The sequence below is a fragment of the Gloeophyllum trabeum genome, assembly GCF_000344685.1.
Source record: "Gloeophyllum trabeum ATCC 11539 unplaced genomic scaffold GLOTRscaffold_00008, whole genome shotgun sequence".
Lineage (NCBI taxonomy): Eukaryota > Fungi > Basidiomycota > Agaricomycetes > Gloeophyllales > Gloeophyllaceae > Gloeophyllum > Gloeophyllum trabeum.
In genome coordinates, this window is record NW_006920417.1 from 1162878 (window position 1) to 1188512 (window position 25635).

The 25635-nt window shown below is 52.5% G+C and overlaps 6 protein-coding genes across 6 annotated transcripts; 5 read left to right on the forward strand and 1 right to left on the reverse strand.

The window, feature by feature from the left end:
- Positions 1 to 531: 531 nt before the first annotated feature.
- GLOTRDRAFT_77497 (MFS general substrate transporter) lies at positions 532 to 1921 on the forward strand (the record flags this gene model as incomplete). Its single annotated transcript, XM_007868828.1, has 5 exons — positions 532 to 1041; positions 1097 to 1214; positions 1268 to 1537; positions 1597 to 1726; positions 1778 to 1921. The coding sequence occupies exons 1-5, from the start codon at positions 558 to 560 to the stop codon at positions 1919 to 1921; spliced, it is 1146 nt and encodes a 381-aa protein (XP_007867019.1). The 5' UTR covers positions 532 to 557.
- A 1074-nt stretch (positions 1922 to 2995) lies between these two features.
- On the forward strand, positions 2996 to 5113 carry GLOTRDRAFT_43472 (MFS general substrate transporter; the record flags this gene model as incomplete). Its single annotated transcript, XM_007868493.1, has 10 exons — positions 2996 to 3106; positions 3167 to 3233; positions 3291 to 3424; positions 3476 to 3582; positions 3653 to 4209; positions 4262 to 4379; positions 4438 to 4525; positions 4580 to 4713; positions 4769 to 4898; positions 4964 to 5113. 10 exons carry the CDS (start codon positions 2996 to 2998, stop codon positions 5111 to 5113), a joined length of 1596 nt encoding a protein of 531 aa, XP_007866684.1.
- Positions 5114 to 7303: 2190 nt separating this feature from the next.
- GLOTRDRAFT_139271 (OPT-domain-containing protein) lies at positions 7304 to 11428 on the forward strand (the record flags this gene model as incomplete). The annotated part of the gene is made up of 30 exons (XM_007868829.1): positions 7304 to 7402; positions 7463 to 7591; positions 7644 to 7658; positions 7716 to 7747; positions 7802 to 7895; positions 7947 to 8056; positions 8112 to 8183; positions 8235 to 8318; positions 8375 to 8411; positions 8467 to 8547; positions 8613 to 8640; positions 8690 to 9296; positions 9350 to 9387; positions 9448 to 9616; positions 9669 to 9743; positions 9795 to 9862; positions 9919 to 9987; positions 10044 to 10049; positions 10107 to 10134; positions 10188 to 10231; positions 10287 to 10349; positions 10401 to 10438; positions 10493 to 10519; positions 10576 to 10602; positions 10656 to 10764; positions 10818 to 10908; positions 10961 to 11065; positions 11119 to 11175; positions 11226 to 11343; positions 11403 to 11428. 30 exons carry the CDS (start codon positions 7304 to 7306, stop codon positions 11418 to 11420), a joined length of 2538 nt encoding a protein of 845 aa, XP_007867020.1. The 3' UTR covers positions 11421 to 11428.
- Positions 11429 to 14615: 3187 nt separating this feature from the next.
- Positions 14616 to 16483, forward strand: GLOTRDRAFT_116553 (CoA-transferase family III; the record flags this gene model as incomplete). Its single annotated transcript, XM_007868830.1, has 6 exons — positions 14616 to 14769; positions 14981 to 15101; positions 15158 to 15483; positions 15541 to 15779; positions 15897 to 16073; positions 16136 to 16483. The coding sequence occupies 6 exons, from the start codon at positions 14616 to 14618 to the stop codon at positions 16481 to 16483; spliced, it is 1365 nt and encodes a 454-aa protein (XP_007867021.1).
- A 282-nt stretch (positions 16484 to 16765) lies between these two features.
- GLOTRDRAFT_111404 (electron transfer flavo protein, beta subunit) lies at positions 16766 to 21065 on the forward strand. Its single transcript, XM_007868831.1, has 12 exons — positions 16766 to 16856; positions 16909 to 16984; positions 17037 to 17055; positions 17108 to 17552; positions 17604 to 17611; positions 17662 to 17810; positions 17864 to 18343; positions 18395 to 18529; positions 18586 to 18730; positions 18785 to 18851; positions 18910 to 20621; positions 20680 to 21065. Exons 1-7 carry the CDS (start codon positions 16807 to 16809, stop codon positions 17927 to 17929), a joined length of 813 nt encoding a protein of 270 aa, XP_007867022.1. The 5' UTR covers positions 16766 to 16806; the 3' UTR covers positions 17930 to 18343; positions 18395 to 18529; positions 18586 to 18730; positions 18785 to 18851; positions 18910 to 20621; positions 20680 to 21065.
- GLOTRDRAFT_139274 (uncharacterized protein) lies at positions 18269 to 24873 on the reverse strand (the record flags this gene model as incomplete). Its single annotated transcript, XM_007868832.1, has 12 exons — positions 18269 to 18343; positions 18395 to 18529; positions 18586 to 18730; positions 18785 to 18851; positions 18910 to 20621; positions 20680 to 21868; positions 23444 to 23627; positions 23686 to 23781; positions 23836 to 23974; positions 24030 to 24205; positions 24259 to 24349; positions 24404 to 24873. 12 exons carry the CDS (start codon positions 24871 to 24873, stop codon positions 18269 to 18271), a joined length of 4479 nt encoding a protein of 1492 aa, XP_007867023.1.
- Between the last annotated feature and the right edge of the window lie 762 nt (positions 24874 to 25635).

Sequence of the window (25635 nt, forward strand, 5' to 3'; positions counted from 1 at the left end):
AGCGAGTCTCTAGACCGTCACCTTACTTATTATATCGGCAGGATCACTGCTGGCTGGTCTCGGAGCCATCATATACAATCGTAAGGAGCCACTGACACCCTAACCATCATGGTCGATCTCAAATTCCGAGTCCCAGCGGCTATCCACGACATACAGCTGGATTTGAACGCCACTAATGCCGAAATCAGCCTCAGTATATCTCTTTTTGCTTTATTGCAGGGTACCATGCCCTTCGTGTGGAGTGCGACCAGCGAAGTCAAAGGCAGAAAGGTACGCTAGCACAATAATAATGTTTGCACTTCCGTCTCTGAAGCACCTCTCCAGGTCGTCTACATATGCTCAATATTCTTATACGCAATTGGATCCATCTGTATCGCTACTGCCAGGAGCATTGCAGAGGTGATAGGGATGCGGTGTTTACAGGCAGCAGGGCACGTTACCTCCACACGTTATTCCCGCTAGCCTTACTAAACGATTCTCGAGCTAGCTCGAGCGCCGTGATAACCATTGGAGCCGCAACTTTGGCTGACATTTATAACCCGCATGAGCGAGGGACCATGATGGGGATATACTACACCGGCCCTCTTCTAGGGCCGTCCTTGGGACTTATCATCGGTGGTGGACTCACTGAGGCACTTAGTTGGAAAGCACCATTCTGGGCATTGACGATCATCAGCGGTCTAGTCTTGGTGTCATTTTTACTATTCTTCAAGGATACCTTCAGGAGAGAACGGAGTCTCGCTTTCCAGGACACCTTGAAACAAAGGACACCTCGGAATGGCGAGTCGGCGATCGCAGACGCGCCAGATCAAACCCTCACAGATGCAGGCGATCGGAACAATCTAACTGAGAAGCCCAGCGGCAAGGCCGAGGAACCCTATCACCCTTCTAGTATCAGTGTTGTTGCCGAAGCGTCTCCTTCTCTGCTGCCTACTCTTCCCAAGGATGGAATCAAGTTGAGGATCACTGATGTGAATCTGTTCCGTCCGATATGGCTCGTCCTTCGGCGCTGGAATAATTTCGCAACTCTGATTGCTTCTGGTGAGTCATCTGTGCTTCAAATTATCAACAATAAACCCTTACCCATCTCTTTCAGCCATCTTATTTGCATTCACTTACTGTGTAGCATACACCGCTTCCAGGACTCTGGCGTCTGCATACGGATATGATGCTCTAAATATAGGACTTGTATTGCTTTCTTATGGCGGAGGTCTGTCATACACTATGGATGACTTGGCGCCATTGCTTATCATCTTTCCCTAGGTAGTATTGTCGGGAGTATCCTTGGCGGCAGATGGTCGGATCGGGTGCTCGGGCGTCTGAAATCTTCTAGTGGTGGATGCAGCTATCCCGAGGTAACGCTCAATTTGTATATTCAATACCCACTACTTCCTCTTTTGCAGATGCGTCTGCAGAGTACCAAGCCTGCAATGACCTTGCTGCCAGCCTCTATCACTGCCTATGGGTGGTTTGCAGAGAAACATATTCATGTTGCCAGCATATGTGTTGCTTTGTTCTTCGTAGGACTCAGTTGCACGTGAGTCTCTGGATGTACCATCTGACGTCGAATCATGTGCTCAGGCCTGAAGTTGACAGTTGGATATATTCAAGCACTATCGCGTATATTGTGGACGCCAATGCTGGTCGATCTTCAACTGCAGTGGCGTGCAACAGCTTGTTTCGCGGTGTCCTCGCTTTCATCGCGACTGAGGTAGCTGTACCCCTGGTACGTGCGATATCTTGGCATAAGGGCGGTGGATCTCATTGAATAAGTTAGAGTGACGCAATAGGTGAAGGGGGACTGTATACCATTTGGGCAGGATTGGCCATTGTAACGGAATTGCTCATCCTGTTGGTAGCGTGGAAGGGATCGCAATGGAGGGAGAGGTCAGAAGCTTCGGAAAGGGCAGCAGCAGGGTAGGACATCATCTATTTCCTTCTTGATGAGACTCATAGTACGACGCTCTACTTCCTGAACTGATCCTCGTCGCGTGAAAATAGACGGGCACTCTGTGGCATCTATGTTTACCAATCTTGTTGATTAGACGATTCGTTGCAACTTGCAGGATTGCTTTGCCATGCCTCACAGGTGCAGGCCTATAATTAGGGCGTTTCTGCGAAACGTACTTTAAATTTCGCGTCCCGTGAAGCACGCATGTCTGAAATGTGGTGTATGAACCTCAAACCATCTGACTCTGTGGCGCTCCTCCGGTGTGTCCCGTAGAGGCAGCATTTCGAGAGACATCAGCCGAATTGGTGGCCTCTGAGTAGGGAAACTCACTCAGCGCGTCGGAGCGGGGACGTACATGAATTTCAGCTTCTTACATGCTGCTTGGCCATCATGACTCGACTTTCGATTCCTTGCATATAGTTTGAGAATCACTGCAGACGGTCTAGGCCGTCCGCCATGCATCTATGCAAAGTGCTAGAGGCTGAAGTGGTCAGTAACGCGGATCTCACTCCGCTTCCTGAGTATGAAGATATTAAATCAAACGAGCAAGCTTGAAGCTCCAGAGCATCAGCAGGAGACGTGTATGCCTGGCTTTCGGCGATGATCCATTCAAACAGTAACTAAAGGTGGCCACCTTGAGCCGCATGTTACAGTTGGTGCCATCGCTGACATGCACCGCGAGTGATAGCCTGTGGTAGGCACTGGTGGCCTCAAGCTCAATGTTAGATTCTGAGTAGCCTTCGGCCCGAGGCGATTCGTGTTTAATGCCGAACTAAGCCGACGTGCTTCTATTGTGGCCATCATTCCCACGGATTGCCTTCCTTCTCTCCGTGCCGAATGCACGGCAACCTCGCTCGCCGAATGCCCACATAGATTGTGCATTATGTTATCTATAATAACCGCTGCTGTTCTCTCCAGTCACATCCGCTGGGACAACGCTCGTACGACCTCACGAATACTTACGACATTTTCTGAGAATTTATCATGGCCACGGTCGAGGCACAAGACACAATCGTGACTCAGAATCTGGAGTCTCCTGCAAAGATGGTACCTCCACCCGAGGTTGCATGCGCAGAACCCGAGACGCTGGCAAAGCCTGACATAGAGCATGCATTCGTTGAGAATGATCCCCGGAAGTGGTCGACAGCACGAAAGGTACTTTAAATTCGATCGTTCTACGCCAAGGATTGGTGAATGCTGATGCGACGCCTGTAGACTACCATCCTCATAATTATATCGGCCGCGTCGCTTATTGCCGGGTTAGGATCTAATATCTATAACCGTAAGTGTTGTACTTGAGTCTGAGCTCTGACGAGCAAGAGCTAATACCCATTACTAGCTTCCATCCACGACATAGAGGTTGCACTCCATGCGACCAACAGTGATATCAGTTTAACCCTTTCTTTGTTCATCTTATTGCAAGGCGTTGTGCCCCTTCTATGGAGCTCTATAAGTGAGATAAAGGGGAGGAAGGTAGATTCTTCCTTCCGCTTATCGTGTATTCTCATTAACTCTTGTATTTAGGTTGTATATATCACGTCGATCACACTCTACACAGTTGGGTGCATTTGTGTGGCGACCGCCAAGAACATTAGCGTTGTCATCGGGATGCGTTGCCTTCAAGCTCTCGGGTTAGTACACAATTCCTGTGACGTCTGGACACCTATTTTAAACCATATTACCGACCGGTGGGTTGGCTAGCTCGAGTGCCGTCATTGCCATTGGGGCTGCTACTCTCGCAGATATCTATGAACCGCATGAACGAGGGACGATGATGGGCGTGTATTATACCGCGCCCCTCCTCGGTCCTTCCATCGGCCCCATACTTGGCGGTGGACTCACGCAAGGGTTCGACTGGCGTGCAAGCTTCTGGTTTCTAACCATATTTGGTGGGATCAACCTGATATCATTCTTGTTCTTTTTCCGTGATACATTCCGGCGCGAGCGAAGTTTGACGTATCAGCTTGTATTGAAAAAGCGGATAATGGAGAGAGAGGCGGCGATGCTGGCTTCCAAAAGGTCTAGCCAGATCACCGTAGTCACACCTGAAAAAGTCAAGATGGAGAAGTCCAGTAAACAGGAAGAGAACAAGGGAGCTACGCCTGATCCGACTGCTAAGGATGTCGAGGCTCAAAATAATGCACCGGTACCGTCTTCCATGAAGGAGATCAAGCTGTCCTTTATGGACATCAACCCCATTCCTCCGATAATACTCGTCCTTCGCCGATGGAACAATATCGCCATCCTCACTGCCTCCGGTGTGTATCTGCGTCACTGCCCGCGTTTTCGATGCTAATAGGATCGGGGCAGGTCTCATTTTTGCATTCAGTTACTGCATCTCCTACACATGCTCGCGCAACTTGACTTCCATATACGGGTATAATGCCCTACAGATCGGCCTGGTCCTTCTAGCTTACGGAATCGGTGCGTCTTACAGACGGGTTGGGTGAGCTTAGCTTCCCTGACGCTCGCACATTTCTAGGTAGCATATTTGGCAGCATCCTCGGCGGTAAGTTTTCGGACTGGACATTGGCCCGACTCAAGGCCAAGAATGGTGGGCAGAGTTATGCTGAAGTAAGGACACCTTAGCCGGTTCCGTGCTCCCAGTCGCCTGACAGATCATTTGAGATGCGTCTTGAGAGTACCAAAGCGACCATGGTGATCCTGCCTCTGGCCGTCGTCGCTTACGGATGGCTCGTCGAAAAGCACGTTCATATTGCTGCAGTCTGCATTGCCCTTTTCTTCTGCGGATTCAGCTCGATGTCAGTCGCCTATTACGTATGCCCCGAAGCCACTGCTGATGTACAATTCTCGCAGATGGATGTACTCGAGCACTCTGGCGTACATCGTGGACGCCAACGTCGGACGCTCTTCAACGGCAGTCGCTTGCAACAGCATGTTCCGTGGAGTATTCGCTTTCGTCGCGACCGAGGTTGCCGTGCCTCTGGTATGTTATCCACTTATCCAAGGGCGTCCCTGGTCATCACTCACGCTATCTGCATCACAATCAAGGACAATGCGATCGGCGAAGGTGGCTTCTACTCGCTCTGGGCTGGTCTCATGCTTGTCACCGAGGTGCTACTTCTCCTTGTATGGTGGAAGGGTGGGCAGTGGCGGGAGAGCGCAGAAGCCCGTGAGAAGGCTGCGGCTAACCGTCGATAAGCCACTGATACTGTACCTAACATGCTAGACAGCGTTTAGTTGTTCATGGAGTCTGGAATAGAATAACTCCAGATAAGTGCGGGCCATATTAATTGTGCGGTTTGGGAAGAACGTACCATTGTTCTCTGGCCGCCAGAGGTGGTTTTGTCAAACTATATACGGTTGAAATTGTGCGTAAACCTAGAATGGCCTGAGTGACGTCCGACAGCTGCAACGACAGTCTGTGAATCCAGCGTCATGGTTTTGACAGCACCCGCGTACTCTGACAGCGACCATATACTAGTATTCTAGTTCAGGGTCCATTGAAGAAAGCGCTTACCTGCCAGTCCTAACAGGTGTTTCGATACTTATCTCTGCTTGACTATAAACAGGCATTTCTTACGTGAGTTCGGAGGTGGGTTAATCCACGGGACATCAGAGCTCGCCATTCCGTCTCGCAAATGCTCCCCGGAGCCGACTCTGCCAGTTGTGATAATTCTGACAGTTAGATCGGCCATTTTTCGTGTACCCGCCGGGTAGCTAGTAATCTTAACGGGGTGCGGAAGAGGAAAATAAGATTACTGAGTGAACTCACGCAATGGACCGGTACCCCTATCAATCGCGGTGGTTTTACCTGTGAGAAAGAGAGCTACATGGCAGTGAGAGTTCTTGGAGTAGCGAGCGATAGACGTATGGTTTACGCGTCGATCTTCGGGTAAAAGTCGGTGTCTACTGAGCCCACGAGAGAGGTCGCCGCCGCAATACTCATGGATCAGCACATCCATGGATACGAAGATAGACCCTATCGGAAAGTGTAAGGACGAGAAAGAACAAATCCCGACGGCGAGCGAGAGCCCGCAACCTCAACATCGACTGAAAGGGTCTAGCCAGGACACTTCGACCAGGGACCCCATGGCCTGACATCGAAGGTCTAAGGGATTTCATGGACAGCAGATGGCGCAGAGCGGTAAAGCGTCGGCGGAGCTTGACACGGGACCGACTACTATTGCGGGGCTAATACCTTTGTCCTGCCTTACTGTTTCGATATAGAGATAGTAGGCAGGAATGTCCTGAAGTATTCTCTTCTGGGTCCAATACTAGCGCTGGAACGTATCGGCATGACTCCCGGTAGTGTGGCATCGAAGCGGGACAGTACTGCCAGTGTAGGATGAGACTTGACTTCCAAATACTGGTTTTATGTCAGTCTCGATAGCGAGAACAAATTCTCCCGTTTAGAGCAGGGAGATGTAATAGAGTACCAACAGGCGTGCTTCTCTGAAGTCTCATGGGACATGAGTCTCGCAAGGGTCCCTCCCAGGACAGGGCCCGAAGTCCGCGGGATGCTGGGCTGGCTACACGTGACTATCGCGGGAGGAACCCATCCCTGTGGCTATCGTAGGGCCCGACAAAGCCATGCTGTCTAGTATAGTCACCGATTGCCCGGTGCAGCTCGTGCACGAACAGCAGAATAGTGGTAGTGAGAGGACACCGCAGCCATGCGCAGTATGCTTCCTGAACGACCACCTTTCGCCAGTGGGGGATTTCAGACAGGAGTCACAGTAGAATGTGGCCGAACTTGAACGGCAGGGAAAACCATCTCGGGAAATTCCGGTGTTTGTGACCACTCCGTTCCAGCTCGTCGTTCCAAGTTCGATGCCTCGCTCAGCAGAACGACCGGGCAACGCCAGTCACCAGCCGGTCGAAAATGCGTCAGTATAGTTTTTCGACCGCTCTGTGCATATTTGGGACCTGTGGTCTCCACTTCCCTAGGTCCCCATAATCTTATCCATGACATTAACTTAAGGATGCTATATGCCAGATTCAGTCTTGATTCCACGCAAGTCAGTCCTTATCTTGCATTTATATATGGACCGCTTACTCCTACACATTCATAGGTGCAGAGATACGACAATACCTCTGTAGGAGCTGACTTCCCTTGTCAGCTCAAACGTGTGGTCTTCCCATGAAGTTCCTTACCAATACAGCGCATCCGTCATCCCCGGGAGGCGTTATCTAGGAGTACGCCCCTTACGTGCCATATGGCCCAGAAGTTATGTCAGAGTGGTCGAGCCCACTTCCGAAATACACTCGAGGCCCGACGATATGGCCACGCACCTTGGGAACTTATAAACCTCGAAAAGCCTCTGTAAGCCGTCGGGACGCCGGTTATCAGCAAGCTTTGCGAGACCTGCTGCTCTTTCATTGTAGATCATGACGCCCTACGACGAGAAGGACGTAGCGGACGTCCAAACAGCCTTCAAAAGGGAGGATTCCAACAATTCATCCGATGGCTTTGAGAAATATGTCACGGTAATGAAGCTCATGCACATTTGAGTTAGGTTCTTCACTCCCTGATGCGCCTCGCAACAGGAAGATCAAGCATACGTCCTGGAAGCGGACCTCCAGATGCGAGGCACCGACCTCGAGGAGGCCATGGAAGCCGCAAGTCGGATGACTGCAGAGGAGACTCAAGCAGCCATTGAGATGATGGTGGCAGAGGTTAGCGATTGCAAGTCACAGATGCAGACCGTCGGCTGACACACTCTGCTAGCACTCGACAGATCCCGTGAGATTTAGCGGCCCATTCTTTTAGGCATTCCTCTCATTCTGCTACGTCGTGAAGAACTTCCCTTCGGGAATCATTGAGAAAGCAAGGTGCGTGTTGCTTGACTTGGATACCAAAAGAACTGGTGCTATAAGGCGGCTTAGGCGATACCTATATGATGACACGTTGAAGGCAGATTCGACCCAATATGCCAAGATCTATGAAGAACTCAAGATTGAGGCTGCGATGATCATGATTGTGAGTACGATTAAGTGCATTGCGCTGTATGGGAGTGATTGACTGTCATAGAATTCTGCATACCCCGAAGTGCGGGCAGTAGTCGATAACCACGATGATCCTTCAATGCCGGCTAGCACGTTCAGGAGTTGGACCATTGGGCTGATTTATGTGGCCGCTGGGTATAGATTTAGCTGCAGTTCATCACCCAACAATTATTCTCACGACATTTGTTAGAGCCTTTATCAACCAATTCTTCTCTATTCGTCAACCTGGTATCACTGTCGCTACCAACGTTGCCCAGCTACTGTATGTGTCATTGCACCCGAGTCACGCTGGGTGCTGACGTTAAGCTTTAAGCGCTTTCCCTGCTGGCAAATTACTGGACACAATCCTTCCTACTTGGCAGTTCACAACTTTTGGTTATACATGGAGCCTTAACCCGTGAGTCTCTTGAACCGCGCCTGGATTCCTGTAACATGTATTTATCTCTGTTTTAGTGGCCCCTTCAATATGAAAGAACACATGGTTATCACGGTGAGTCACGTCGTCTGATACCCGGATGGCCGCTTCTAACAACTATCCACCCTAGATCATGGCTAACGTAGGGTTCTCGGCTCCGTACACCAACTATGTTATCTTTGTACAGTATATTGATCGGTTCTTCAATCAGGTTAGTCTGCAGCATAGATGCATGGTGCTGGATATAGCGGCAGCTGACCGTACTGTCTTCATTAGCCATGGGCTTCTAACTTTGGTTACCAAAGTGTGTATCCCACAACCGTATATCGATCACTGACTAGACCCCACTGCAGTTCTCGTCGGATTATCGACCAATTTCATTGGCTACGGTCTCGCTGGACTGACACGACGTTTCTTGGTATATCCCTCCCAGGCTATATGGCCCCAGAATCTCGCTACGATTGCTCTCAACAGAGCTTTCCACTCCGGCCGGAACGATGTAGTGCACGGTTGGAGAATCTCCCGGATGCGGTGGTTTATGTACTGCTTCACCGCTATGTTCATCTACTTCTGGTTCCCCAACTACATCTTCCAGGCGCTCTCCTACTTCAACTGGATCACCTGGATCAGCCCAAATAACGTCACTCTAGCCGCTGTAACCGGAGGTGTCACGGGCTTGGGCTTGAATCCATTCCCCACTTTTGACTGGAACATGTTGACCGTTGTCGGCGATCCGCTCATCAATCCGTTCTTTACCATGCTCAACTTATTCTTGGGTGCATTGGCTACGTTCCCGATTGTCATTGGTATCTGGTATGGGAACGTCTGGAACACGGCGTACCTCCCGATCAACTCCAATGGTGTCTTTGATAACACGGGCAATCGTTACAACGTTTCGAGGGCAGTCAATTCCGATACATTGTTCGACGAGGCCGGTTATAAGGCATACTCACCGGCCTAGTATGTGTTCAGCCCTCTCGGGCCTCATATAGTTCCTGACGTCTTACTCCTAGCCTCGCTGCAGGGAACATCTTGCTCTACGGCATCTTCTGTAAGCAGCTATCCTCTGAATCATCGCACCCTTCTTTCTCCTGATGGCCAACGTGTCTAGTCGCGACATACACTGCTACACTGTCGCATGCGATACTCTATCACCGGCACGAGATAGCTTACGGCTTTCGCAACCTGCTCAGCCGGAAATCGTTCAAGGAGAACAGCAAAGACGTGCACTCTCGTTTAATGTCCGTATACAAAGAAGTCCCCGAGTGGTGGTATTTTGTGTACGTTCATCGTTTCGGGAGTGGGCATCTCTTGCTCATGCCAATTCACCAGGACCCTTTGCGTTGCGATCGGTATAGGGGCTGCCGGTATCGGTGCTTATCCTACTAACACCACTCCCGCTGTTGTGTACGTCTTACATCTGGCATCTTCTGCGTCTTGCTGAACCGCGGCTCTCAGTCTCTATGGAGTTTTCTTGGCAGCCATCTTTTGTGTACCTATCGGGATCATCCAGTCCGTCACAAACGGTCAGTCGAGCGCCACCGTCTAGCAGAGGACGTTTCTGAGGGATTGTCGAATGCAGTACAAGTTACCTTGAATGTCCTTGCTGAATTTCTGGGCGGGTTGTGGTTCCCCGGAAATGCCACAGCAAGTACGCGTTCTGTCCTCTCTCTGTCTGTATGACGATACTGAGACTTTGTCCCGAAGTGAATTGTAGGTGGTCCTTCAGCCGTGTCGCCCAACCTGGGAAGTAACCAATTCTATCCGCAGATTTCAAGTCTTACGGCTACGTTACGACGTGAGTGTGGGCTGCCCTCAGAGAGCTCGAGTGGCTTATATTCTCCGTGGCAGGGCACATACCTTGTCCTTCGCTCAGGACCTCAAGTTATCACATTGTAGGTCGCTGTCCTTCACCTCTCCGTCTATTATTTTTTATCTATGAGCGATCAGACATGCACATTGCACCTCGTACTACTTTCACGATCCAGATGGTCGCTACCGTTGTGTCTACCTGTAAGTGATTGCGTCACGGTCAGAACGAAAAGTCTGACTGCCAACGTGTAGTTGTCTGCGTCGGTATCTTGAACTTCCAGATGACTCAGGTACAATCCTTGAACCTAACACTTCAGCTCTGGCTGACCCAACATCTGGCTTAGATTCCCGACGTGTGCTCGCCGACACAAGTGCGCCCCTCATATCTGAGGTATTACACTGACGCTGACAGACTTGACAACTCAAGCCCGATCATTTCACCTGTCCTGGAATTGTGAGTCTCTTTCTGTCTGACCCGCAGCTAACCATTGAGCCTTCGCCACACAGAATACTTTCTTCACCGCGGCCGTTCTCTGGGGCACCCTGGGCCCTAAACGAATGTTCGGCGGAGGCGAGATCTACAATGGTCTTCTGTGGTGCTTCTTGATCGGCGCATGTACGTCCATTCGAGTTGCTCTTGAGTATTGCAGCTTATCGTGAATCCGCTAGTTTTGCCCGTCATATTCTACTACCTTGCGAAGAAATACAGTATCTTCAGTCACTTCCACCTACCGGTGTTCCTTGTTGGAGGTCTTGTCTGGTGAGGGCGGTCCCTCCTACGGAACGCAAACCGTACTGAATACAACTCCTAGGGCGCCATATAATCTGACGAATATTTGGCCCGCGATGCCGATCGCCTTCTTCTTCAATGTATTCGTGAAGCGAAGGTATCTCGCGTGGTGGAGTAAATACAACTAGTAAGTGCTTCAGCTGCGCCTACATGATGTGAACTTACCACATCTATGAATAGTATTACGACTACGGCCTTCTCCTGCGCCATTGCTTTGTCTGCGATAGTGATGTTCTTGTGGGTTGTTGTCTAAATAGTGTCGAAGTAGTCGCTCACCATACCATCAGCGCTCTTCAATGGCCTGGTGTGACTATCAATTGGTCAGGGAACGATAGGCCGTATGCTGGCTGCGACGGCACCGGATGTCCGTTGCTGCCTATCCCAGAGCAAGGCTATTTCGGCCCGGTGAGTGCAGAGCTCTGAATTGACCCTGACCACAATCTAAACATTCTTGTCTACGACAGGGCCCGGGAGAGTTCTAATGTGTGTGCAATATTCCTGTACAAGTAGAGTAATGTAAGAGTTCCATTGTATGTATTTTGACGCGTGTCAGCTCTCCATAAGCCTTGGGTGAGGCATTGCTTGATGAGTATAAGCTGCTCGACGTTCCGGCCGCGGCAGAGGCAACTGGATTGCCCCCACCTCTGATACTCCATGATCCTGGTACTCCATGACCATGCGGCATGCATGAAAGGCGAATGTTAGTGTTACCGTGGGAATATGACAGAGGTCTAGACCGTGGCCTATTGTACCTTGATCAGCAACACTATGTTACGGTTTAGTATTTCCAGAGAAATCAGACTAAACGACTCCATTGGCGTGGCATGCAATCCTGCAGTTCCCCACTTGACAGAGCCTCGCGGTATGGACGATCGTGCATTATTCTGTCGCAGGTGAGCGTACTTAACGGGCTGTCAGGGATTCACGGTTGAACCTGATAGGCATGAGTATTTCGGACTTTCGCTGCAGTGATCCGTTGGTTCTGTGTCCCGCTCCGCAGATAAAACGTAAATGGGGCGTCTACGGCTCCGGAACAGAACCAGACGTCAATATATAATGTGGAGCGATCCGGAGGCCATGATCACTCGGTATGTTCTAGAATTCGTAGCATGCCCTCAGCCCAACATATAATGCCGTCAAGGAGCCTGCACGCTGCAGGACCAACTTTCAACATACCTGGGAATAGTGGCTAACGCGCTGGTATGTCGGGACTATTTGATTCATCCCCTCTGTATATCTACCGAGAGGCATCGCTCCGACGGTCTTGCTGTCCTATGGGCGGCAGGAAATATACTTCCGTTTCTTTCTGACTAGTCCGGCCCGTTATCAGAGCTAATCAATACAGCCATATTCTCCGCCGCTTCGAACTCGGCGTCCTATAGTATACTAACCAACTGTTGTAGAGATCAAACATAGCGGTCACAGTGTCACCGTCGTTTCGCACGCCCAAATTTCATGTTTGGGATCTAGGTGGCTTTCAAGCCAACCCATTCCCCAGACTGGGTCCAGCTATCGACGCGCACGCCAACATCACCACAGGATCTGGATGATTACCACTTTACCGAGCGATATTTTGTTCTCGATTATTCGGATACTCCCCATCCCAGATCTTCTTGCTCTTGGAGCGGTTCGTTTCGGTCTCGCTACATTCAATGGGGAAGCTGACAGACGACACGTTCCCAGACATGCAAGACCCTGCACACCACGACCGAAGACCGCTCGGTATGGGTCCACGCCATGGAGTGCATTTTGGAGGTCATGCCGATGCCTCACGTCTCTAAGACAATGGCATCGATGGGCACGCATGAACTGAGGCAGCGAGTGATTACATCCACTCGTCTGGACGGCATATGGAGCACCGCCGACTTCGCGCCGGAAAGTATCCGTAGCATACCCTGCAAGTCCAGCGTGCGTGGAGTGAGGCTCCTTCCTGATGGCCGATGGGTTATCATGCTCACCCAAAATGGGAGTTTGGAGTTGTACAATGCGGGTACCGACAGTCCCGCTGCCGTTACCCTCAGCCCTGGGAAGCCCGTCGGAGCTGTCCACTGGATTACTTCGCTCTCGTCGACGTACGAACCGTTAGTGCTGCTGAAGATCGACTCGCAGTCTAGGAAGTGAATGAGCCCTCTCCGTCCGCTGCCGCCCTCGTTGACTATGCTCTAGTGCCAGCGATCTTTATCTCTATCACGTCGACCTGCGGAGGCCGGCACTGAAGCGTCGAACCACGGTGACTTCGCCGCGGCTCATAACACATTTTAGCGCCGGAGGAGACCTGCTGGCGTTCGTCACTCGAGATGAAGAAAGGTACGTGCTGCATGTGCAGACCGTCCCGAAAAGCTCTGTCGAGCGTACGGAAGAAGTGATTGTCAAAGATTTCCAACACTGGCTGGTAAGCCCCTGTATTTCCACTACAGTTCCGTATCCTGACGCCGCCTTCATTGTCATTAGGGAAATGATAGCGAGTGTGCTGTATCTCTGCTATCTCGCGGTCGCATCGCTGTTACCAACAATCAGAGTACATCCATCTTCTCTCTCCCGGCACTGAAGCCCATTTTACCTAACTCTGTCAACGTCGTACTGTCGCTCAGTCCTACTTGGACCGGACCTGGGGGCAACGCGAGCAGCCTGCTGCCGCAGGTGAGCCCTGTTATCTGGGAGCCTAGGAGTTGCCACAGCAGGACAATTACGGTGCTGAAGGACAACAGCCTGCATGTGCTAAACCCAGATAAGACGGAGCCAAAGTCATGGATTGTGCCCTTCAATACTGCAGCCGGACTGGAGGGGTACGAGGGGTTATATCGTGGGCCGAAGTTCCGTCCCGCTGATATTGGTTTTCACCGCATGGTCTTCCACACGGGACGAGGGATGAACGCGCATGGGGAACGGGTCTTGACGTTCAGGACGTGCGTTATCCCTCTGGTCACGACGCTCTCTGCCACACTTTCTCCGCCTCCCCAACCCTTGGGGTCCTTTGAGATACCTTCGGTAGATGGTCGCGAATTCGTTCAGGAAGTCAGTCTGGATGAAGGTACGGGACGAATGTGTATACTGGTCATGATCTATGAGCGATTCGTGCGGGCAAAGAGGATAGTGTATGTGAATGTCGTGTGAGAGCTTGGAAAGGAGCTTCGCATGTGTGGTCTCTCAGTTGGGCCCGTGCAAGTCTAGGAGGTCGAGGTCGTAATGAAGGCGACACCAGGTGTGGCGAGCTACTGTATCTTGGCGTCTTTTTGAATCGTTATTTCTTGTACTTCTTGCTCATAAGCGTCCCATTAGATACGCTTCCCACATCTTGTTGTATCATTCTAGGTTTCATACTAGTCGTACCAATGCGCTGACTCTAATCTTGTGATTGCAGCGACTCTGGACGCTTGCGGCCCATATCAGTTCAATCCCAACATGCGAGCACCTCTGTACGTCTGGCGGGCCACTATACTCAAGTCTTAGTCGACGGTCGGTTTATCAGCACGACAATCGTCGCCCCGCATGTTACTAGCAAGGACGAGTGTTGTGGCATTTTTTCATGCTCGCCGAACCTACTCCACACAACAGCAAACAGACATCGGGCCTAGGCTTCCTGGTCAACTGGCCCTGAAAAGGATCTACGCGATCTTCTCTCAGATCTTGAGACTGCACCTTGGGCCTGGCTTGCGCACGTTTCACTATTGCCTATAATGACCTTTTTGGAATCCACCAAAGCTGAACCCGCAAAACAGCTGTGGGACGCTGTTGGGCTTCCGCCAGAGGAACTCTCACACCTCCGACTCAGCCCGAACGCAGATCCTGCGGTGGATTCTTCATTCAGGCTTGGGACTGCAGCCCAGGCAAGTCAGTTGCGTCGAAGGTTGTCTGTGTACTGCCTCTGATGCGCTCAGAAGACAGCTATTGGACTTTCGGGTTCGTCGGCTGCGTATTTCCACAGGCTAAGGACAGGGCACGCACAGGAAGTTTCTGTAGACGCGCGCCATGCCATCGTAGAGTTCAGTGCGTGTCGTCGCACATGTCGATGTCTACACTAAACCTGCTCATGATCAAGTAGAGAGCGAGAACTGGTATACCATCAACGGAAGCTTGGCGGGTTCTGGATCCCTCTGGGATGACATTGCTGGCCTCTACCGGACTAAGGGTGGATACGTTCGGATCCATACAAACTTTCCTCAGTAAGCTTTGACTCAGCCTAGTTATTATCCCTATGAAGCCGACTGTACATTCTCAGTCATCGACAGGGTATACTCGACATACTGCAATGCGAACCAAACAAAGATTCAGTGGCGGAAGCACTGTCAAGCTGGGACTCCATAGAATTCGAGACGGTGGCGTCGGCCCGTGGAATGTGCGCTACGGCACTGCGGTCATTCGAAGAATGGGACGAACATCCGCAAGCTAAGGCACTCCGAGGCGTTCCTCCCGTCTCCCTTAGTAAGATAGGTGATGCGCCTAGGCGTGAGATAGAGCGCGACGTTACCCGTCCTCTGGATGGCATCAGGGTCCTGGACTTTACTAGAGTCCTTGCTGGCCCTGTTTGTGGTCGGACACTCGCAGGTATCGTACCACATATCTAGCCAAGCCCAGTGGGTTTCATTCTACGATGATTACCAGCTCATGGCGCGGACGTGCTATGGATCACCTCGCCCAAGCTTCCTTCTCTTCCCCTGATTGATGTCGACACATCCCGTGGAAAGAGGACCGCGCAGCTCGACCTCACATCCGATGCTGACGCCGAGATATTGAGGTCTCTCGTAAGAGAAGCTGACGTCTTCCTACAAGCATACCGTCCGGGTGGGCTGGAAGCCAAGGGGTTCGGAGTCGCAGAGGTGACAAGAGAGCGTCCAGGGATTGTGTACGCAAGTCTCACCGCTTACGGCTGGGATGGACCTTGGAAGGATCGGCGAGGCGTGAGTTCAATATTGTGGTCAATGCAACCGGTGACTCGTTTATGGGTTTCCTTCATGTAGTTTGACTCCTTGGTGCAGACTGCCACGGGTTTCAACGTAGCAGAAGGTGAAGCGTACGCTGCGCATAGCCAAAGCCAGAAAGGTGCGCCAAGGCCACTGCCGTTGCAAGCCTTGGACCACACTGCAGGATATTTCCTCTGCCTTGGTATCAATGCTGCTCTAGCCCGAACTGTAACGGTAGGGCGACAGTTGGTTTGCGCTGCGCGCACTGACAGATATCATTCCGTTAACGATCCTAGGAAGGGGGATCATGGGAAGTCCGGGTCTCTCTCGCAGCGGTAGGACAGTGGATACGATCCCTAGGCCGGCTCCCGCCCCAAGTGGGCTTCGGAGAAGGACTCCCTCTACCTGCACGACAGATCCCCCTGGCACCCGAGATCGCAGCTCTATCCACGACAGTCCAGGGATGCGGAGAAGTGGAGGAAAAGCCGCGCAGGACCATGACAGCCATTAGACATGCAGCAATCCTATCTTATACCCCTGTTCGAGAGGGAGAAGCGCCGATGGGGCTTAATAAGCATGCAACGAGGTGGCTGCCTCGGAAATTCGCACAAGATTCCATCCGCTTTGCACGCACTGTGTTATGAAGAATACCGTGATCCATCGCCTCCAATATCTTGTATGTATACTACGGGTCGCGGCGTTGCATGAATCGTGCTGTCATAACGGTGAAAATATGCTCTCTCATATGATATACCTGCGGAAACAAACCTATCTAGAACATACGCATAGGAGGAGGAATTCAGTCATCAACGCATTGCTTGAATGCGAAAGACTTGGGGTAATTCACGTGCCATGAGTGAACGGCATTCGCCGAGTCTAATACCCCGGACTCGGATATACCGCACTGGAGATCCGAGAAACAGTCTAAGGCTGCTCCCCGACGTCCATCCTTGTATCTGTTGCCGGAATGAGGCCCTCAGCTGTCAGACTACTTAATGTTCTGGTCCCAATAAAGAGGTGCGTGACTGCGCGGTATACTGTTGTCGTACGTTAGTGGACTTCGATTCAGGACAATAGACTACGCGGTGAAGATCCGTGTTAACCCCCAGCAGACGGGCGTGGACACGAATGTCAAACATTCGATGGTATGTGGTAGACATCTTATGGGTCTCAGAGCTTCTGCTGACCTGCTTGCAGAACCCTTTTGACGAGATTGGTTCGTACTCCATCACACACGAGCCGTTCATCGACTGATCTGAAGGTTAAAGCCGTGGAGGAGGCCGTCCGGCTACGAGAGAAGCTAAAGGACCAAGTCAAGTCCATCAAAGTCGTGACCATTGGCCCTCCCAAGGCAGCCGACACCCTCCGCACAGCGCTCGCTATGGGCGCTGATTCTGGCATCCACGTCGAGGTGCCCGAGTCCGCGCCCGCCCCGGAGCCCCTGGGCGTCGCTAAAGCGCTGCGCGCGGTGATCGAGCGGGAGAAGGAGAAGGGCGGCGTGGACCTAGTGATTATGGGCAAGCAGGCTATTGATGACGACGCGGGGCAGACGGGGCAGATGCTTGCGGGTATCATGGGCTGGGCGCAGGCGACGTTCGCGAGTAAGCTTGTGGTGGATACCGGGAAGAATGAGGCGACTGTGACGAGGGAGATCGACGGAGGTTTGGAGGAGGTGCGGTGTAAGCTGCCTGCTGTCGTCACTACGGATCTACGGTAAGCGCCTTCTCTACACATTTGATGTGTTTCACTGAAACTTCGTTTCAGATTGAATGGTATGGCTAGGTTTCAACCGGCCCTACCAAGTCTGACCTTATTGGTACAGAACCTCGATATGCTTCCTTACCCAACATAATGAAGGCTAAGAAGAAGCCAATTGAGAAGGTTTCACCCTCAGACCTCGGCGTGAACTTGACCCCCATATTCGAAACTATCAAGGTGACCGAGCCTCCCAAGCGGACAGGTGGGCAGAAGGTAGGGTGTCTCGCTCTCTTCTGTGGCACGACATACTGACGGCTGTCCGACAGGTGGAAAGCGTGGACGAACTGGTAGCCAGACTGAAGCAGGCAGGAATTGCTGCTGTGAAGTCGTGATCCTTGGAATGCTGTATGAATTGCCAGGTCTGGATGATGTACGCGCACAGCGAATCTGCGGCGATGAACACCTCTCGCATCAGTCATCGAGCTCAGGGACGTACAAGTCCATTTACTGGTACAACTAACATACAGGAAATCGGAGTAGACTAGATTATACTAACCGAGAGCCGATAACATCACATGCATCAAGAATCGTGGTGGAATAGCATTGCTACATTCATGAAACCAGGCATATATGAGCGATCACCGAAAGCGAAGTGCGGGTCGAGAACTGTGGTATGCAGGAGGCAGGAAGGAGCAGGGAGATAATGACGAGAATCTAGAGTCCTTTTCCATTCAGACGACACGAGGGGAAGCTGGGGTGACAGGTGTTGAAGGTTGATTCTGGAGATCATCGGAAGTAGAGACACCCTGGTGACCGACATAAATAACCGTACACCAGTCAGAGGAAATAATACTCACTTTTGACCGACACGCAGGACAGTTATTGCGGCCCGTCTCCATCCACTTGTCCACGCAGTTTTTATGGAACGCATGCTTGCATGACATGACCCTTAAATCGTCCTCTGCGAAGTAGTCATCTAAGCAGATCAGACACTGGAAGATGAGAGGCAATTAGATTCAGTCGGTGTTGCAATACTGAGTCGACTTACTCTATCGACGCAATTTGATGCTACTCTCCCCTCCTTCTCATACTTCTCAAGGTCGCATGGCTTAATGATCTGGAGACCAGACTTCTCGATCTCCTCCCGCGTCGCGGTAGGAGGCTTCACCTGACCCAACAACTCCGCGAGTTCACTATGTCAATGTACCAGTCAGTATATGATACATAATATACGCCAAGAATCTTACAGCAGTGCCTCGAACGAGTCGAGGTTGTCAGAGCCGGTCACCATATGATGGTTAGGAGGATAGTATCCTGAGTAGGAAAAAGCACGTCAGTACGTGCTCTCTGGGATAGGTGAACGAAGACAAACCCCCTATGACATAGATCAAGAAGGTCCTCGAACCCGAGTTCTGAGCAGCATTGGGCGTATTGACACTATTCCGACGAGTGGGCCGGAATCGACTCAATGCATTGCGCCAACTCTGCCGCCTGGGATTGGCCGTCGGAGTATCTGGCACTCCGTCGTCCATTCCATCCGCGACCGTAGGCGTGTCTGGCCTTGGAGGAGCCGGGTCTGCATGCTGTTGGGTCTGCGACGTGCCATCGGCATTGACGGACTGCAATCCGACGACAATCACGGGTACGATCATGTTGACGTTCGCAGTCGGTTCTGGCGGCGGGACAGCAGTCTCTGAGCCTGCCCGAGGGGTGTCTTCGAAAACGGGTGATGAGGGCACGGCTGCGTTGGGTTGCTCAACGTGTTCTGACACGGTTGGAACAGTACTAACACCTGGCGCATCAGAACCACGCGTAGGATACGTGTTAGCGCTGCCAGCAGTTCCAGCAGCCTGTGCCTGTGTCGAAGGGCTCGGCATAGGAGGGAAGCGGTACAACCTCCACCAATTGATACCACCACCAGGACGTCTTGTAGTATGTCCTTCCACGCGCCGGTGCGGAGAAAAAGGCGAAGTCGTCTCAGCTGGCGGCGGCGACGGCCGCGACTCCGCAACAGCTCGGGAGAATATACCCTCAGCAATGTTCTCATGTGGTCGCTCTGGACCTGCCGGTTCCTCATACTCTTCCTCCTCTTCAGACTCGTCCTCAGAGCTGGAATCAGACACCGAGCGCAAGGAGGGCATGTCTCCATCACTCTCCTCGCTGTCCGAACTGCGAAGAGACGTAGGCAATACATCTCCAAGTTCATCCACGGCTGAGTCGACCGACGTCCTGGGTTGATCACTACCGGTCCTGGGCGCCTCCACAGAGGCACGAGCAGCGCTCGCTGCCTCGTCCGATTCGCTATTGTCATCGTGATTCTCGCTCAAGGCCGTCCGCAGATCGGCCTGCAGGTCGACCAGGAAGCGCTCGAAGCTGCCTTCAGCAGGAGGCGGGGCAGGGGGGCCTGCCGGCTGTGACGACACATTCGGTGCTGTGGGAGCAGGTAACGGCAGAGTATCGACTCCGGCCGCGTTCGACGCTGGCGACGCCGTGCTAGCATTACTGTCCGCATTCCGGTCAGCGATCCCCAGCCCCTGGCTCAAAGCTCTCGCCATCTCTCTCAGCATCCTCTCCCGCGGATCAAGCGCAGCACCTTGCCCTCCAGCATCGCCAGCGCCGGCAGAACCACCTGTGTCGAAGCCCGCATTGGATGGCGAAGCAGGCGTCAAAGGAGGCGCACTCAGACTAGGCCTGGGTGTTGAAGAGGCGCTGCCCGTTGGAACAGCACTCGGCGAAGTCGGAGCCTGGGTAAGCCCCAGACGCTCTCTGAGTCCACCCCAGGAGTTCCTCGCCCTCGACCGACGGCCGCGATCATTCTCAACTTCTTCAGAGCGACCACTAGCTAAGCTGCTCAGGCCGCCTAAGCCAAGCCCGCCTAAGCCCAGGCCAGCGGTCGGTGTGGGCGACGTAGGTCTCTCAGGCCCGGTTGGCGGCGACGACGATGGGCTGGGGGGTAGCATGAATGGATTGGCAGGTGTGGAGGGGGGAGCAGGGATAGTTCCATTGCCGAAGCCTGAGCGGAAACTAGACAGCGGGTCGGAGGACCCGCTAACTAGAGACGCCGCAGTAGCTGCTGCTGCAACGCTGGGAAAGAAATGTTCAGTGAGATGACAGCAAGCGCTGAAGGAATCAGAGAACATACCTTAATAAGGTACCTAGAACCTCGATGCTACCAGGGGACAGGGTAGAACGCCCGCGGTTTGGAGGGGATGTAGCCTGGTCTACAGAGTGAGGTGGCAGAACTACACTCGGCGTTTCCGCAGGTTCCGCATGCTCCTCGCCCTCTTCCAAAGGTTCAGTGTTCATAGTGGCAGCCGGGGCACTGGGGGCCTCGAAATGACTCGAGGATTCTTCCGTAGTGTTCGAAGTCAGTGCATGGGCACTTTCCGTGTCAACACTACTTCGTGACGGGATGATGCCAGACGCGGTGTCGGCCGACTCTCTTCGAGGACCAAGCAAGCTGGATCGCCTGGAGCCTGAGATAAGGGCTGATAACCGATTCCTTCGGCCACTGGATTCAGACCTGGGAGTGGGGGTGGACGAGCGCGACATGGAGAGGGATCGGCGGGTGGTTGGGGGAAGACTGGTGGTGGGAGAAGCTGGCGTGGAAGGGGCAGATGGAGGAAGCGTGCCAGGACTAGCAGATCGGGGCGGCTGTTGCGAATCGATGCTCCGACGGGGCACGTCAGTCGTATGAACGACCCCTTGTACCACTACCAGGGTTCCGGCAGGAGGGAAATGACGGGGCTCGGAGGGTTGCTGATTGTCACCAACGTTATCTTGCGCAGAGTCGGATGGATGCTCGGATAACGGTTCGAAGTGGCCGACTGGGGTTTCATCAGCGCGCGACTCGGGCACTTCGTCAATTGGAGGGTGTATCTCGTGCAGTGCAGGTTCGAGGGACGGCGAGGACGCGATGACAATAGGTTCGCAAGGCGGTGGTACCGCAGAACTCGACGCGCTCGCCCCCTCTTCAACCACATCAGCCTGACTCCCGTCCGCCTTCCCATTACTTATAGCAGGAGCAGGAGCCTCTACTGCGCTGCCATAGGCAGAGGAAGTCTCGGGACCCGTCGCAGTCTCCGCAACAGACTCACTAACATCACTGACTTGGACGGGCACCTTCGATGACCTGCGCCAGCGTCTCCTCGTCGTCGAGGTCGCACTCCCGTCAGCGCCTTCAGTACTAGACTTCTGCCCGCCTAAGCCTAGCCAACTACGTCGTCTGGCACGTTTGTTCTCTACAGAGCCGCTGGGCTCGGGCGTCTCTTGTGAGTTCGGAGAGCTGTGCACGTCCGCCACAGCTTCAGGCTGTACTCGTCCAGGTGTCTCTGGTGTATGACCGTCAACGTGTCTAGATAGTCGTCTTGAAGTAAAGTTGCCCCTGGAATGGCTCTGCCCCATGATGCCGCCCTAGGAACTTGGACTCGCAAGCCGCGTGCGCGAGAGTATAACAGGAATGAAACAGAGAATTAAAGGATAGTAACAGTGTTTCGGCTTGCTCCAGCAAAAGACGTAGCCGACAGACGCAGTCCAGAGTTAGAAAACAGGCAAAGAAAAGGGAACGGAGGGAAGCGGGAGAGTAGAACTGCAGCACAGGTCGTCGCAGAGGTTAAAGGATGAGAACCGTGAGCGCTCGTTACGCCGTTACAAGTCGTTACAGCCACTGTGGCACGTGGCACGTCGCCCCGCCGTCAGGCCTGGGGACCAACCTTACGAGGTCGGCGTGACTCGGTAGAGAAAGCCAGGTAAAGAGGAGCCAACACACACTCCAACACAGATTTGATCACAGTCCGACCGGTACCCGCGTTAGCGGTGGGAGGGAAAGGACAAGACTTTGATTCGCGTTTCGTAGTTTTATGGACTCTTACTCTACCAGACTTCTGCCCGCTGCCGGCATGCCATTTCTCAGGTCGCATGAACATAGAAGTCAATAGATACCCAGCAGAATTGACATGCGGCCGGTCTTAGCGCAGATTATCTAGGATGCCCTGCGAGGGAATCCGAGACGGAGAGACAACTCACTAAGAGCGGAGCCTCCGCTGGCCTCTGGCTTTGCGCCAACAACACATCACGACCTATCACGACCCAATCGAATCAGCACATGACATGGCATTTCCAGTGATCCGTACCCACATCGTGGTAAGCTTCTTGTCGTGCGCGACCGAAGGAAGCTCCATTGTACGAGCCGCTGCAGTAAGAGTAGATGCCCGGGATGGATAGCTCATCAAATAAGGCTGTGCACTGACATACTGGAAGTCAACTCACACGTCCCCCGACGATGTCGAACATCGTTACCAAGAGACTTCTCGGCAATCCAGCAGTTGTCTTCGTACAGAATGCTAAATTCGTCGCAGGATTTACAAGTAGGCCAACGTACGCCGAGAACAGAGCGCAAACGGCGGCTAGCTGAGTCCGAACTCAGGGATGGCGGGAGCAGATGGAAGACATACCGCATTCAGAACGAAGTCAGAGGCGCACCCAGCCCTGAATATAGAGAATCCCGCACGATCCCATTCAGCAGGGAAATTCACGAACCTTCCTATGAAGTTCAGTATCAGCGGTTCCGGGCATGCTTTCAATCTTTCCGAAGCGCAGTTTTGGCAGAGAAACCAGACGTACCGCACGTATACATATGGATGGACGAGACACGTATACGCGCAACTTCGCAGGTGAGTATAGTACGGGCGGAGCGGCGCCAAGTAACGATATTCCTAGGATTAACACATTATAGCGGCAATAACGGGCGAGTCCGACAATTCTTAACCCAGAGTCAGCGTCTGCACGGCTGCTTCAGAGAAGACCGGTTACCTACGTGTACACTCTTCAAGCCCACTTGATACCACCTTTACCCCAATTAACAGTACACCTCCAGGCCTCCTCCGCAGTTTTATCCACCGACCTACTGAGCATCCAACCGTTCTCACTTCCAGCCAAAAACATATCTTCCCGGATATCGAGTTCTTCCGGTTCCCCGACAGCATTCTTTTCGTTGTCTCTAGTCCCAGGCGTGCTGAGGAATGACACTGTCCTTGGTGAAGGTGCAAAAGTGATACTCTCAGCCCCGGCATCATTCGGCAGATGATAGAGCTGCGCGAAACATGAAAGTGGATAAACGTTGCGGACGGTCATGTGAAACCAGCGATACCTTGACGGAGGTGCCTGCGGGAGGAGCGACGCCAGTTTCGAGAGATATCGTACCGCGAGCTGGGTCCCCGGACATGATCCTGTACACCTGCTGAAGCTAGGGTGACCTCTCAGAATCGCCTGCTATACTCTGCTCAAATATATAACTTGCTTTGTTATTCTTTGTAACACCGAGGAAGTATACCTCGTCTTGAGCCAGGCTGTCGCTCGCAGCATTGGACCGTATGGCATTGAGCAATATCCCGGCGGGGTTAGAGTTGTCCAGTTCTTGTACTAAGTTCCCGTCCGATCTGGACCAGGGGCCCTGATTAGTGTCAGACATGGGACTTGGCCGCAGAATTAAACCTGGTTATTTGGTACAGGGGCGTGATTTCTCGCAGACCGTGGAAGTCTACGCTGGAGGCAGTATTGCTTTTCGTGGTGGCTATGCCTACCGCACCATCCGAGTATATCTGCCCGTCGTGAAAGAGAGTTACAGGCCTTCCAGTGATGAAGGGAGTCGAGGATGCTAGGAGACCGAGCTTGGGGGAGCTCCACAGTCAACGTCAGAGCCCGCGGCGAGATGCGCATTCACCTTATTAGCATTCGGAAGGGCATTCAGAGCATTGTTCAACCCTTCCGGCGCGAGGTCAGAGAAATACGCAACGCCCTTGACGGTTTCCGGGCTGTATGCGGTGGCGTCACTGCACGAAGCTCAGGAGGATGGCAGTACTGCCGACCTTAGGCCCCTCAGCTCTTGTGGCAGCTCGTTACCGCCTAGGTCTCGCTTCCACACGTCCTCCCAGTTGACGTCTTCCTTCAGACCCACCGAGTATGTGCCAGGCGGCGGGGAAGTCTCCCCCTTCTTCCGGAACGCGTGCCAGCGGCCTACTTGCGGTTCGGCTCGGCCGGGAATGGTAGATCGGAAGGCGGTAGTAGCAGACTTGTCAAAGACCGCCAAGCTGCAAGATATGCGAGGGACGTTGCTCTTGAGCCAAGGAGACACCGAGGACGATAGACATCCGACATTCCGATTCGAAAAGGAGGTCAAACTGGACACGATGGCCGACAGCTCAGACTCGGAGTGGGCGTCCGCCGACAGCGCGAAGAATAATACGTTTTCTCTGTATACCTGGGGCAGGCGAGACAGGTGTCGAGCCAGCTGCACAGATTTCGAAAACAGTACAGTGCTCGTGTGTAAGATTGCCATGATGGGGGCAGCTAGGACATAGACGGGCTCCTCCCGGTTATTACAGTAAGATTTTCACTGCCCTGGACCAAGATTTTCCGTACGGATATTTGGAGGGAAAGATGCCGAGGTATTCCAGTGTCCTGTCGGTGTGATCCCGTCAAATTCCATGTAATGGTCGGACAGGTGGGCGCCTGTGGGCGCTTCTCCTTCGTCTGGCGAAGTCACATGACCGTGTCGACAGCCACAACTCCTGGGGGTGGGCAACGCCGCGTCTGAATGCGTACTATTTGTACATGTTTGGCTCGGGCTTAAACGCGATTTGGCAGTGACCAACTGCTGTCGGACAACGTTGTGCCCCCGCTATTGCCTTTTCAAGCAGATTTAAGTCACAGATTTGCACAAAAAGATCATTACTAGTGCCTGTTCAGTGAATTTTTGGGAAATTGCTGATAGTTAAATAAATAGTGTAAAAAAAGTTACCCAATGGACAATCTGGGTTGAACACGCACAAGAGCTTACTTGATAGAGCACTTCTCATGTTTGAAGCTAGACGTGAAAGTGAGTCTACGAGCCAGCACAGTGTCCACGGTAGTCGACTGAAGAAAAGTGATTTGGCGCGAGACGCGGTGTGACAGTGATGTGACTAGGGCGAATGCCCGGGAGTTCTGTCATTTTATTAGTTCTGACATTTAATCATAGGCTTACCTTTGGGTATGACTATGTTATATACACTCATTAGTGCCTGCTTAGACCTCAGAAGAGTGAGGTGATTGTGTATGG